This window comes from Pongo abelii, chromosome 12, assembly GCF_028885655.2.
Source record: "Pongo abelii isolate AG06213 chromosome 12, NHGRI_mPonAbe1-v2.0_pri, whole genome shotgun sequence".
NCBI classification, from domain to species: Eukaryota; Metazoa; Chordata; class Mammalia; order Primates; family Hominidae; genus Pongo; species Pongo abelii.
In genome coordinates, this window is record NC_071997.2 from 131,590,477 (window position 1) to 131,605,604 (window position 15,128).

General features: G+C 47.3%; 1 protein-coding gene across 1 annotated transcript in view; it reads right to left on the minus strand.

The window, feature by feature from the left end:
- TPO (thyroid peroxidase) overlaps positions 1 to 15,128 on the minus strand; it is a 124,235-nt gene that overhangs the window by 97,729 nt on the left and 11,378 nt on the right. The window contains exons 3-4 of the mRNA XM_063713806.1: positions 10,041 to 10,210; positions 7,264 to 7,396 (exon numbers count right to left, since the gene is read on the minus strand). Of these exons, the coding sequence (XP_063569876.1) occupies positions 7,264 to 7,396; positions 10,041 to 10,210 (303 nt within the window). The remainder of the gene's footprint in view (positions 1 to 7,263; positions 7,397 to 10,040; positions 10,211 to 15,128) is intronic.

Here is a 15,128-nt window from a genome sequence, read left to right on the forward strand (position 1 = left end):
AGGAGTCTGCCCCATTCCCTTCCAACATGGTAGCTCCTGCGGCACTGGCCACACCATACCAACAAGAAGGAGTCTGCCCCATTCCCTTCCAACATGGTAGCTCCTGCGGCACTGGCCACACCATACCAACAAGAAGGAGTCTGCCCCATTCCCTTCCAACATGGTAGCTCCTGCGGCACTGGCCACACCATACCAACAAGAAGGAGTCTGCCCCATTCCCTTCCAACATGGTAGCTCCTGCGGCACTGGCCACACCATACCAACAAGAAGGAGTCTGCCCCATTCCCTTCCAACATGGTAGCTCCTGCGGCACTGGCCACACCATACCAACAAGAAGGAGTCTGCCCCATTCCCTTCCAACATGGTAGCTCCTGCGGCACTGGCCACACCATACCAACAAGAAGGAGTCTGCCCCATTCCCTTCCAACATGGTAGCTCCTGCGGCACTGGCCACACCATACCAACAAGAAGGAGTCTGCCCCATTCCCTTCCAACATGGTAGCTCCTGCGGCACTGGCCACACCATACCAACAAGAAGGAGTCTGCCCCATTCCCTTCCAACATGGTAGCTCCTGCGGCACTGGCCACACCATACCAACAAGAAGGAGTCTGCCCCATTCCCTTCCAACATGGTAGCTCCTGCGGCACTGGCCACACCATACCAACAAGAAGGAGTCTGCCCCATTCCCTTCCAACATGGTAGCTCCTGCGGCACTGGCCACACCATACCAACAAGGAGGAGCCTGCCCATTCTCTTCCAACGTAGTGCCTCCTGCAGCACTGACTACACCATACAAATGAGAAGCAGCCTGCCCCACCCCCTTCCAAAATGGTACGTCCTGCGGCACTGACTACACCATGAAAACAGGAGGGAGCCTGCTCTATTCACTTACAACATGGTACCTCCTGTGGCAATGACTAGATCATATAAACAAGAAGGAGCCTGCCCCATTCCCTTCCAACATAGTGCCTCCTGCGGCGTTGACTACACCATGGAAACAAGAAGCAGCCTGCCCCATCCCCTTCCAAAATGGTAGCTCCTGTGGCACTGACCACATCATACAAACAAGAAGTCCAGGTGTGGCATTAGCTACACCACACAAACGAAAAGCAGCCTGCCCCCTTCTCTTTCAACAAGGTAGCTCCTGTGGCACTGACTACACCATACAAACAAAAAGTCCAGGTGAAATAGTGAAAGAAAAATAACTCTTTTCCACTACTTGTTAAGTAATTTTATGTGATATGTCCTAGGCAATTAGGAAAACACCAACAAAGGAAAAACAAGCCTTAGAAACTGTGCCATCCACCTGTGACATGCAGACATCACATCATAAAGCAAGAAAACTAGTAGAAATGGATGAGTTTTAAAATCCACCATTTCGACATTTAGAATTTCAAAAGTTAATTCCAAATAACATTGTCTTAAAGATATCATTGCAGCCAACACCCAAAGGTTGCTTGGAAATGCAGAAAATGCAGCACAGTGGAAATGCAGCACAGTGGAAATGCAGCTCAGTGGAAATGCAGCACAGTGGAAATGCAGCTCAGTGGAAATGCAGGAAATGCAGCTCAGTGGAAATGTAGCACAGTGGAAATGCAGCACAGTGGAAATGCAGCACAGTGGAAATGCAGCACAGTGAAAATGCAGCACAGTGGAAATGTAGCACAGTGGAAATGTAGCACAGTGGAAATGCAGCACATTGGAAATGCAGCACAGTGGAAATGCAGCACATCGGAAATGCAGCACAGTGAAAATGCAGCACAGTGGAAATGCAGCACAGTGAAAATGCAGCTCAGTGGAAATGTAGCACAGTGGAAATGTAGCACAGTGGAAATGCAGCACATTGGAAATGCAGCACAGTGGAAATGCAGCACATCGGAAATGCAGCACAGTGAAAATGCAGCACAGTGGAAATGCAGCACAGTGGAAATGCAGGAAATGCAGCACAGTGGAAATGCAGCACAGTGGAAATGCAGCACAGTGAAAATGCAGCACAGTGGAAATGTAGCACAGTGGAAATGCAGCACATTGGAAATGCAGCACAGTGGAAATGCAGCACAGTGAAAATGCAGCACAGTGGAAATGTAGCACAGTGGAAATGCAGCACATTGGAAATGCAGCACAGTGGAAATGCAGCACATCGGAAATGCAGCTCAGTGAAAATGCAGCACAGTGGAAATGCAGCTCAGTGGAAATGCAGGAAATGCAGCCCAGTGGAAACGCAGCACAGTGGAAATGCAGCACAGTGGAAATGCAGCACAGTGGAAATGCAGGAAATGCAGCACAGTGAAAATGCAGCACAGTGGAAATGCAGCTCAGTGGAAATGCAGGAAATGCAGCTCAGTGGAAATGCAGCTCAGTGGAAATGCAGCACATTGGAAATGCAGCTCAGTGAAAATGCAGCACAGTGGAAATGCAGCTCAGTGGAAATGCAGGAAATGCAGCACAGTGGAAACGCAGCACAGTGGAAATGCAGCACAGTGGAAATGCAGCACAGTGGAAATGCAGGAAATGCAGCACAGTGGAAACGCAGCCCAGTGGAAATGCAGCTCAGTGGAAATGCAGGAAACGCAGCCCAGTGGAAACGCAGCACAGTGGAAATGCAGCACAGTGGAAATGCAGGAAATGCAGCACAGTGGAAATGCAGCACAGTGGAAACGCAGCACATTGGAAACGCAGCCCAGTGGAAACGCAGCCCAGTGGAAACGCAGCACAGTGGAAATGCAGCACAGTGGGCAGCAGTGGCTGGTGAGGGACAAGAAACAACCTTCAGGAAGGAACGAGAGAGCAGGAAAAGAAAACACTGTGCCTCCGAGTTAGAAACAAAAGGAAGAAACAAAACGAAAACAAAAGCCAAACGCGATCAGAAAGAAACATGGGTGACATTTTAGACAATAAGAGGGAAATGATTAATGCGAGATTTAATTATCCAAAACCTTTTGAGGAATGTTGGTGAGCCTCAAACATAAAAGTCCAAACTCACTGCAGAGGACCCACATGCCCTTCATAACTGGAATAAAAAATTCATCATCTGACCCAGCAAGGATATAGCAGCAAAGCTTAATCACCAGAATTAATCAAAAGGAATATAAATTCTCTAAGTTAAAAATGATGTATCAGAAACAAATATCTACCTTAATTCTTTAATCCCATGTGTGAAAAACCAAAGCAAACCTAAACAAAACAAATGCTAAACATGTTGATGGGAAGTTGCAATGACAATTCTAAAACATATTTGGATTTTTAGGATCAAGTAAGGAAGCCCATGTATTAATATGTTCTATAAGATTAATATGTTCTATAAGATATAATATGTACCATCAGGACAGCCATATGGTGATGTGCTGAGAATATTGTCTGGGGACCTCCTGCATGGAGTGTTAAGCTGAAAATTTCACCCGAGATAGCCGACACACTAGTCAAAAACAGTAAAGAGAAAGGCAACCATACCCAGGCCAGAGAGCTAGTGCCACACAAGGACATGGTTACAGTCTCTCTGGGTGCCTGGAGAGGCCAGGTCACCTCCCCTTGGGCAGGAAGGGACCTAGTGAGTCGGTACCAGCCCAGGCAAGGATGGGAAGGTGTGGGTGGGGAACCAGGTGCTGGTGACTGAGAGGGACGCTGAAGCGGCTTAGGAGACCACTGGAGGGGAACTTAGCAACTTAATGGGCATGGGGAAGCTCTGGGAACTCAGGGCTGAGCAAGGCAAAAGTTAGGATCGGGGAGGCAGAGACACACACATGCCTTTGGGGTGGTTCTTGGGCACAGGTGCAGAAGAAGAGGGAACATCCCTCAAGGCAGGGGACCATCCAGAGGCTAAGGTGAGGGACCACCACCCAGATGGGGAGGACGGTGAGGAACTCACGGTGGGGTGTCAGAGAGTCTCTGTGTCTGGTGACAGTACTCAGCAACATGGTGAGGTGGAGGGGGATTCTCTGGGCAGGCAACTCCACAGACAGCAGCGACCTGGGGTCTGATGACCACGAGGCTGTATCTTACCAATGCCCTGAGATGCTGGGAGAGGTTTTGTGGAAGATGCAAAGAGGTAGGCTCCAAGTGGCTAAAAATCTGCTTGTTTGGGCTATTTTTATCACAATTGGGCATGAATAAATTTGAGCTTGGTCCTAGTGGGCTTTGGCACTAAGAGATCTCAGCCTGCAGAGAAAAAATAAACCACCCAGGAGCCAAGGGGCAGGGGCCCTCTGTGGCTTACTTTTATAACAACAAGTGACCAAATTCTGAGCAGGTGTTTTATTTTTGGGGGAATACAATGTGTGAAGCCTTGAGCATAGGAGATTTTAGATCCAGATGCTGTAAATTCTTAATGAAAACTGTAGCTGTCACCACAGAAGGAGAGAAACCAGCTCAGATCTAAGTCTCCCCAGATCACAGCTCCCAGTGCCAACATCGTTGTGTGGTCAGCAGAGATTCTCCCAGGAGCGTCAGTGGAGCCCACCCGGCAGCTGGGGCAGAGGTGCCCAAGACAGCAGCAGGGCCTCTTGGAAGAGCCAAGCAGGAACTCACTGCTGCCGGCTGAGACCCTGGTCTTGAGGTTGTTAAAATGTAAACTGAGGCACAATACATTTTTTAAAGAGTTTTTTTTGAGTGAACATGATTTATGAATCAGGAAGCACCAAACCAAAGAAAGGTTCAGGCTCTACTGCAGGACCCAGGGGCAGGCTTTGCAGGTGGATGTAGACGTCATTGGAGAAAAACTTTGGCTTCAGTTTTGCATTATTCGGTCTGTCCTGCTGGAAGGTTTCTAGTTAAACAGGTTAGTTGGCAGTTTCAGAATGGTCAGGCTTATATTTCATTTTTCTTTAATCCAGGCATTTGCAAAAAAAAAAAAAAAAAAAAAATCTCCAGTTAAGTTTCTCTTCTGTTTCAAATCAAGCAAGATTTAGATCACGTGTGAGGCCTACTGGCTTTGCTCAGGGATTCCCCAAGCACTGTAATTCACCCTCCACTATAATTTGCTTTAAGGATGTCCATGATGTTGCACATGGCTGAATTCATCATCCCCCTGATGTGGAGGAGGGACGTGGGGCAGGGTGAGGGCGGGTGGGGGGGCGGACCCTGAGTCCACTTCCGTGGAGAGAGCCATCAGAATGCACCTGAGGTCTGGGTCATGGCTGACAGGCAGAAGGCAGCGGGCAGAAAAGGAAATGGAAAAAATTTAGGAGTCTCAAGGAAAACCTAGAACCCAAGGAGCTCCATCATGGACCCGTCTGGTGAAAGTGCTTCGGGCCACAGAGAGTCCCAGACTTGTTAATGCTGTCTGTTGTTTAAGACATGCCAGAGGTGTTGAAAACATACGGGAAGTGTGACTCGCTGATTCTTAAGATAATTGTGCTTAGGAATGCAGAATTCAATGTCTTATATTTCTTTAATAAAATCAGAAGTATGAAACCCATTCAGAGAGCAGCCCCGCCCCCACATCTCCAACACCACTGTCCCCAGGAGTCCCCACCCTCAACATGTACCTGCAGGTTAGACCCCACCCTGCCCTGCTGAAGACCCTGCTCCTCCCTGTGTAGTCCAAGCCATCTCCGCTCTGGCCTTTGACTCAACAGTGCACCTGCCCCCTGCCCTCCTCCACCCAGGCCCTCCAGCCCCACCCCTCCTCCATCTGGGCCTGGTCCCTCCAGCCGTGCATCCCACCAGTCACCTCAGTGTCCCCATACTCCCAGGCATCATCTCCTGTGCATCCTTTGTCTACATCTATGTCTCCCACTGAGCTCTGAGGACAGGACACGTGCCATCTCCGCCTCTGAGCCCACTTCCACGGGAAAGCACAGACCCCCCCCCCCCCACAGGCTTCAGGGCAGGAGGGGTGGACAGCAGCCTCCTGTGTGGTCCTGACCCATCTCTGCGCTCAGCACAAGCTGCCTCTTCCAGCCGGGGCTCCACAGTCCTAAGATCTGGTCCTTACTCATGGCCAGGTTATGCATTCCTGCTGTGGGCTTAACAAACAAGCTCTTAGCTCAAAGAATTCAAACAAACTGCCCTCTGATAGGTGGTGATTCCAGGTTTCAGATCCAGGGCTGTCCAGTTGCAAAGCTGTCGTTCTTAACCATCATCATATACCCAGGACCCCAATTCCTGTTCATTGTCGCAAAGGCCCTGCTCTCTGTCTTAGAACACAGCCTGTCCAGACCAGGGCTCTGCCTGGGTCCTGCTGATCCCTCTCTCAGGGGGAGCATCTTCCTTCTGACCTCAGCACACCCAGCAGCGAGGAGCTTGAGTCCCTTTGAGGAGCTCTTCCATGCTAAGCACCTTTGCTGCCTGCATCGGTGAACATCAAGCCTGCAGCCATCCTGGCGCCACACTATTGTGACAAAGCTTCTAGATGACCACCGGGCATACTGTTTCCCCAGACCCCACAGGGGCCACAATCCCGGCTGCTCTCCCTCTGCCCCTCTGTGTGCCAAAGGCTGCGTGTTTCAGCCCAAACGCATCTTGCTCTTTCTGGCCTTTGCAAAGCCCTCTCCTCTACCCTGTGGACCATTTGAGAAATGCCCACTCATCCTTTAAGATTTGGCTCACTTCCATATCACCTTCTTCAGAAAACCATTCTGAACCCCAGACTGAATCACATGCCTCTGTGTGTGGCCAAAGCTCTTGTCCATCTCCTGCCACTGTGGACCAGAGGAGGTGGGCAGTCTCCACTGTTGGGCGGATCTGAACTCACTCTGAGTGCAGTGGGGACTGAGGGAGGGAGTTGAGATGGAGGATGCTGAGATGGTGTTGGCCACAACAGGGAGTGTGAACAGGGAAAGCAAGAGTTAAATTAGGAGAACCAGTGAGGGGACCACCATGTGATGGCAGCTGGATGGTTATTTTGGCTTCAGCTAAGGTGACAGGGAGTGGAGAGGACTCATTTTGGAGGTAAAAGTGACAGTCTTGGGGGTGCATTGGAAACAATGGGTAGCGGAGTTAGCGAAATCAAGGATGGCGCCTAAGCACGTGGCTTGAGCTATTAGGTGAACGGTGGTGGAATTTGTGGGGTTAGGAATTAAGAGTCACCTGTAAGCACCTATGTGGATGGGACGTTGCGGCTGGGAATGACAGTGCTGCTTGGCACGCTGTTTGAGGCAACACCAGGCGTGCAGGAGGCCATGTCGGGGAGGCCAAGGACAGGAACCAGGATCTCAGGGGTGGGTACAGATCCACCAGTGGTGGTAGAAGCTCCTTCATGACTGCATCTAGTCATGTTCAGATCCAACTTTCACGAGAAGATTAAGAGAATCCACAAACAATACCTGTTGTTGCAAGCTCCTGTGATGAGCCTGTATTTGTTTGCCAGGCAAGTGTTTGGGCATTTTGGGGGCAGCATGTAAGGGAGACATCCGGACATGTTTGCAATGATGCTCAGCAGATCTTCTGATAAAGCATCTGTGAAAAATAGGAAACCATGAATTCTGTGCTTGTAGCCACAAATCCACCTAATAAATATTCTATAGCAGTCTCAAAAGTGGCTCCAGCATCTGATTTGGGATTCATATGTAACTGGGGTCACTGTTTTTGAGAAAATCTGCCTTCTCCCTTTACATCAAGTGCTCACTCATTTAATTCCCTTGAGCTTCCTTATTGCTAGAAATGTGGGGGTTTTAAAATTTATTTTTGCTCTGTGATCTTTCAGAAAAGCAATCTAAGAGCTCTCAGCCCTCAGGGGGATAAGCCAGCAAGTAACTTTGCAGTTACCATCAACTCTCACTGAGCACATCTCCAGGGCTCATTCATCACATTTGAACAGTGAGGCATGTGTGCCTAGTAATGGCCCCAGTGCTTTAGAAGTCAGTGACGAGTAGAATTTATTCCGAACCCTAATGTAGAAAAAATCTTGCCTTGATGAAGATGGTACGTTTATCTATAAAACCTTTCATTTTTCCTTTGTATTGATTTTTGGTTCCCTTGTAAATCTTTCCAGATGAGACGAAAGCCCAGGAAAACAATTTCCTGTTTTTGTTTTTTTGATCAATTCTGTCAGTGTAATTTATATGTTATTCAACAAATCGAAGTGAGAGTGGCTTTATTGTCCATTAGTAGAGGTAATCATCGATTACTTCTCCAAGATGGTTTATATAAATCTTTGAGGATAATGCCACAAAACTTTGATTAACAAGATACCAGTGAAATTGAGATATTCAATAGAAAAAAAAAAGCCAGGAAGGAATGCATTCCATTTTCAGATATGAGAGAAACAAACTAGTCTTTCAATCATGAATGTTCACTAACAGTCCAATGGGGATGGCTCTATGGGAACAGTTAAGTAAACCTTGGACTGCAGTGTGCATTCAGTTAGTGGAGGATTACGCATTCTTCAAAAAGCTGAGCACAGATTCTTCTTGACAGGAATGCCCTCAAGCAGGTGCTTGCAGACAATAAATCATGTGCAATAGAAAAGAACCATTGGCCAGGTGCAGTGGCTCACGCCTGTAATCCCAGCACTTTGGGAGGCCAAGGAGGGTGGATCATGAGGTCAGGAGATTGAGACCATCCTGGCTAACATGGTGAAACCCTGTCTCTACTAAAAATACAAAAAATTAGCCGGGTGTGGTGGTGGGTGCCTGTAGTCCCAACTACTCAGGAGGCTGAGGCAGGAGAATGGCATGAACCTGGGAGGCGGAGCTTGCAGTGAGCCGAGATCACGCCACTGCACTCCAGCCTGGGCGACACAGCGAGACTTCATCTCAACAAAAAAAAAAAAAAAAAGAAAAGAACTATTAGGTCATAGTCATGTAACACACAAGACCAACATGAAGGAGCAGCCTAGAAGGACAGGCACTGACCTTTAATGGAGTTCTGGCTTGGTGATGAAGTAATGGGAAACCTTTTTAGGTTCCTCATGTTCTAAATTTTCTAGATGGGCTATGCTTACAATGGAAATCATTTTAAAACATTCTAAATTATGGAGTCCTTAAGTTCTACATTATAGCCTGGACCAAATACCTCAGCCTATTCTCCTAAACATCTATGTCTACAGACCCGGCAGTGAACATGTGGCTCTAAGGCATGGGCCAGAAAGACCCACATCTTCTGACATCAGGAACTGCCATTTCCATAGGAGGCCTGACAGGACAGTGGACAGGACAGTGTCCCGTAACAGGACAGTGGACCAAAAGTTCTTAGAAACAACGTTCAGCCACATGGTTTGAAAGAAAGGACATTGCAAATGAATCTTAGCTTGCTATGAAATTAATTAAACTTCACTGTTAAGTTTAGGATTTGAGAATTCTGGTTAATACTGATTTAGCCAAGTTTGTCTTATTCTAAAAGCTAAGTAACCAGCACCAAATTGATCTATAGCTAGTTAGAAGGAAGAACTCAGAGGCCAAGTAGCTCATGGCACTGCAGAGAAAAAATTCTTGATAAATTAATTAAAAAGACATTTCGCGGACTTGCTCTGCATCATAGGAAGCACCAATATGCCTTTTGACTGCCTGCATTACCATCTCAGTATCTTATGCCCATAGAGTGCTTTAGAGCTGAAGAAATAATGACATTTGCTCCTGGTTTATGCACTGGTCTTCTGATAGCCATCGGAGTGAGCAGTGCCACTGTCCTCATTTTAGAGATGAGTAAATTGGCTCTCAAATGTCCTGGGTATCTCTGCTAAGGCACCAGCAACTCAGTGGGAAGATGGGGCTCCCTGCAATGTGCTGCCTCACACATGGAGTCCTTTCACTGTAGAGGTTTTATGAATGAGCTTGCCAAGTTTTAACTAAGAGGGGGTTATGGGAAAATTCCTAAATTATTTTATACCATAAAAAATGGATGTTTAGCTTATTGAGCTAGTTTTCAAATTTGATTTGAATAGGAGAGAAATAGCTATTTTCCAGAGTAACAAAAATAAGATATTGAGACTGTTTGGTAAGCATTTTAAAAAATTGCAGCTTGTATGCTTTGAAAGAGCTGGAGTCCCATCCTGCTTGGTCTCAAGTAAAAAACATGCCCTGAGCAAGCAGCCCCTGGACAAAGTCAAGGCGTCCTCCTTCGGGAGTTGCCGCTTCTCAGTGGGGAGAGGGGCACACATTACCCGTTGGATGCTGTGATTGTTGAGTTTTCAGGTTGACGTTTCTTTTCATCGCTTGTATTGATGTTTCCATTATCTCTGCTGCTCGGGCAATCACTCCACTTGTTGGCTCAGGAAGTTTGGAAAAAGACAGAAGCTGAGCTGGAGAAAGGATTCCTCTTTTTTTGAGGTTTCTATGGCACATAAAGAAGACATAAAATAGATTATTTGTCTATGGTAGCTTTGGTACTTAATTACTAATTAATTAAGCAGACATTTATTGAGTAACTACTGTGTCCCAGACAATGTGACGGGCACTGCGGGCTGTGCACAGGTAAAACATGTGCAGTTGCTGTCCACAGGGTCATCGGGTTTAGGAACAGGAATAGGGTGTAAGTGACGTATCAGTAGTGAATGATGAGGAAAATGGCACGTACTTGCCCTTTACAAAACTGCCATATCAGAATGAATTGGATTTTCATAACAATTGTGGACAAGCCATCACATCCAAACCAAGATATGATTTGTTTACATCCCAGCTAATGAAACAGGAGACTGGGGAGTGCACAGCCCTGCCCTGATCTCAGAGCCAAAGCCTGCCGAAGCTGCATGTGTCCCAGCTCCAACTTCTTCCTTTCCCACTCCAGTGCAGAGCATTGGCTCAATGCAGCCCCAGAACGGGGCAGCAAAGCTGTTCACGGTGAGAGCTAAACACACCCTCATAGAAGAAGAAATATGTGAAGCCTGCCTCATCTGAATGCCTCTCCTTACCTGGGGCCTCCCCTCACCTGGGGTCTCTCCTTACCTGGGGCCTCCCCTCACCTGGGGCCTCCCCTCACCTGGGGCCTCCCCTCACCTGGGGCCTCCCCTTACTCCTGGTCTCCCGCACAGGCACCTGGCCTTTTTAGATTCTCAGCAGCAGCAGCTACAGGGAACCAATCCAAGGTTTCACAGTGGGCCTGCCTACTAGCATTTGAGGACCTGGGGAACCTGGAGAGAAAGGACAGAGGTGACCTTTGCAACAATGCTGCCAGCACCTTGGTGGATTAGAGCATTGTCCAAGCACCTGCAAAGTGGAATTACTGAGTCCCCAGGACCCAAGGGAGGACTACATCAGGTTCACCATCCTTCTTGTCTGAGGGTTGAGTCAATCACCTTTGGACAGCAAAGCTGGCAGGGCCAGGCCCCAAAGGAGAAGCAGAGTGACCACAGCGGACTGTGCTCTGGGGGCTCCAGACAGCTGCCCTGGCTGAGTCGTCTGCAGGGCGGGGCCTCTCCAGCTGACAGGAGGCTAGCACTGCCCAAGTGAACACAGCAGGTATGTGACTGTCAGAGGCCAGACAGAACTACGGAGCTGGCAGGAGAAACTCCTTCCCTCTGCAACTTAGACATGAGGCTCAGGACTCAGAATCACCTCACTGTGGCTTTGGGAAAAGTGACCTAGTTGTTCTCTTCAGTTGTTCTGCCATAATTAAATGGATTGTTTATATTTTTGTTTATTAATAATAACCCCAAAATATATAGTGTTTACTGAGTGAAAATAAAGTTTTAGGTGCTGTGCTAAGCACTTGCATTCCTTCCATAGTTAATAATATTGAATACTAAAAACAAATGTGCTAAGAGAGATTTTAAGTGCTCTCACCACACATACACACCAATCACTATGGAAGGTGATGGGTACGTTAATTTTGTTTGACGGTAGTGATCATTTCATTATGTATTTGTATATCAAAACATCATTTTGCACATTGGAAATACATACAGTAAAAATAAATGTTTAAAAAGCTTACTTGTTAACCTATGTTTTGCATTGCTGTAAAGAAATACTTGAGACTGGGTAATTCATAAGGAAAAGGGATTTAATTGGCTCAAGGTCCTACAGGCTGTGCAAACATGGACCCAGGATCTGCTTGGCTCCTGGGGAGGCCTCAGGAAGCCACAGTCATGCTGGAAGGTGCAGCAGGAGCAGGTGTCTCACATGGTGAGAGAAGGAGCAAGAGGTCAAGCGGGCAGGTGCCACACAATGTAAAACAACCAGGTCTCACATGGACTTCCTGGGCAAGAACTGATTCATCACCAAGAGGATGGGGCTAACCCATTCATCAGGGATTTGCCCTCATGATCCACTCACCTCTCACCAGCCCTCACCTCCAACATCCGGAATCACATTTTAACATTAGATTTGAGGGGGAAAAGCATCTACACCTTATCATTCTACCCGTTCCCCCAAATCCCCTGTCTTTCTCCATTCCAAAATACAATTGTGCCTTCGCAACAGTCCTCCAAAGTCTTAATTTATTCTGGCATTAACTCAAAAGTCCCAAGTCCAAAGTCTCATCTGGAGATGAGTCCTTCTACCTATGAGCCTCTGAGATAAAAAAGCAGTTATATGTTTCCAAGATACAATGGGGGCACCAGCATTGGGTATATTTTTCCACTCTAAAGGGAGAAATCCGCCAACAGAAAGGGTTGATAGGCCCCACACCAGTCTGTACTCAGCAGGCAATTCATTAAATCTTAAAGCTCGGAAACAATCTCCTTTGACTCTGTGTCCTGTACCCTGGTGTGAAGAATGGGCTCCCAAGGCCTTGGGCAGTTCTGCCCCTGTGGCTTCCTTGAACACAGCCCACCTGGCTGCTCTCATGGGTTGGAGTTGAGCACTTGAGGCTTTTTCAGGTGCACAGTGTAAGCTGCTGGTGGATCTACCATTCTGGGGTCTGTAGGGCGATGGCCCCCTTTCCACAGCTCCATTAAGCAGTGTCTCAGTGGGCACTCTGTGTGGGGGCTTCAACCTCGCATTTCCCCTCAGCATGGCCCTAGTAGAGTCATTCTGAGAGGGCTTTGCCCCTGAAGTAGGCTTCTGCCTGGGCACTAGGCTTTTTCATGCATTCTCTGAAATCTAGGGAAAGCCACCAAGTCTTCTTAACTCTTGCATTCTGTGAGCCTGAAGGCTGAACACCATGTGAAAGCTATAGACACTTATGGCTTGGACTGTTCAAGCTATGGCTTGAGTAGTTCCTGGGCCCCTCTGAGCCAAGCCCAGAGCCAGAGCAGTTGGGATATAGGGATTAGTGTCCCTGGGATGCACAGGACAAAGAGGCCCAAGGTCTAGACTCTGAAGCCATTCTTTCCTCCTAGATCTCTGGCCTTGTGACAGGAGGGGCTGTCCTGAGGACTTATAACATGCTTTCTTCGAGGTCCTTTTCCTGTTGTCTTGGATAGTAACATTCAGCTCCCCTGTAGTCATGCTAATTTCTCTAGCAAACGGTTACTCCAGCAACCCCCTTTAATTTTTGCCCTGAAAACAGGAAATTGTTTTCTATCAGGTGCGTAGGCTGCAAATTTTCCAAGCATTTATGCTCTGCTTCCCTTTTAAATATAAGTTCCAAATACAAATCATTTCTTTGCTCTCATATCTGACGGTTGGTTGTTAGAAGCAGCTAGACCACACTTTGAATGCTTTGCGGCATAGAAATTTCTTCTGCCAGATACTCCAAGTCATCACTCTTAAGTTCAAACTTCCACAGATCTCCACGACTTGGACACAGTGCAGCCAAGCTCTTTGCTAAGGCATAGCACAGGCGACCTCTACCTCCAGTTCTCAGTAAGTTCCTCATTTCCATCTGAGACCATGTCAGCCTGGCCTTCACTGTCCTTATTTCTACCAGCATTTTGGTTACAGTCATTTGGCAAGTCTCTAGGAAGTTCTAAACTTTCCCTTGTCTTTCTGTCTTCTTCTGAGCCCTCCAAACTCTTCAACCCCATGCCATTACACAGTTCCAAAGCCACTGCCACAATTTCAGGTATCTTTATAGAAACACTCCACTCCTCTGTACCAATTTTCTGTGTTAGGCCATTTTTACTTAGCTATAAAGAAATACCTGAGACTTGGTAATTTACCCAGAAAAGAAAAGAAGTTTAATTGGCTCACGGTTCTTCTGGCTATATAAGCATGGCTCCTGCACCTGCCTGGCTTCTGATGAGGGGCTCGAAGCTGACAACCGTGGCAGAAGTTGAATGGGGAGTGGACAGGTCCCGGAGCAAGAGCAGGAACAAGAGAGTAGAGTGGGGGAGGTGCCACAGACTTTTAAACAACCAGATCTCACGTGAAGTAACTGAGCAAAAACAAAGGGGATGGGACAAATCATTCACAAGGGATCCGCCCCCATGATCCAACTCCTTCCACCAGGTTCCACCTCCAACATTGGGAATCCCATTTCAACATGAGATTTGGAGGGGACGCACATCCAAACCATATCGGCTTGTGAGAGAAATACAATAATTATGCCAATTTTATAGATGAGGAAATTAATTCATTGAAAATTAAGTAGCTTGCACCACATAGACATCCAGTGAATGATAGAGATGATAGTAAGATACAAAAATTATACACGTGCACCAAATATGTTAGAAATAATCTCATGTACATACAAATGCATGTGATATTTAACTTAAAATATAAAATATATGTGTTTTAGATCTGCTGACATGCTTGTAAAAGGTACTATATAGTCATGAACTTTGAGGACACTGAGATTGTAGCTACTTATAACTAACACATTAGCCAGCCACAGTTCATGGATGCCAGCCAAAGACAGAAGACTCCTGGCCCAGACACAAGTGACATTGTCAGTCACAGCAGCAGCAGAGCCAGAGCATAAGAACCTGTGCAGGTTCCCCAGGACTCGCCATGGTAGATAGGATAGCAACCCTTCCGAAAACGCGTGCTTTCCTTGGAGACATTTATCTAAAATCTATCTGAGCAAGACATTTGGCTAATAGGAAGGACGAGAATTCTCTGGAGGTCTGAAGGCCAAGGGTGCTCCTTTTGATGAAATCCACTTTCTCTGCCTCCTAGAACAACACCTGCACCCACTCGAGGGCTCACCTGTCTCATCCCTTCTTTTGCCTGGCACACATGGGACAACACAATCTGGGCCCAAAAGCGGTACGTCAGGAAAGCAGGGGTCTGGGAAACTGAGCTCAGCTCTTGATCATGACTTGGAGGGTATCACCCAGTGGATCCCCCGGATAGGTCCCCAGGCCATGCTGCCCATGCCAGCCCTTCTCGTCCCTGCAGCTGCCGTGCAGCTCAGATGGCTCTCCCTTGCT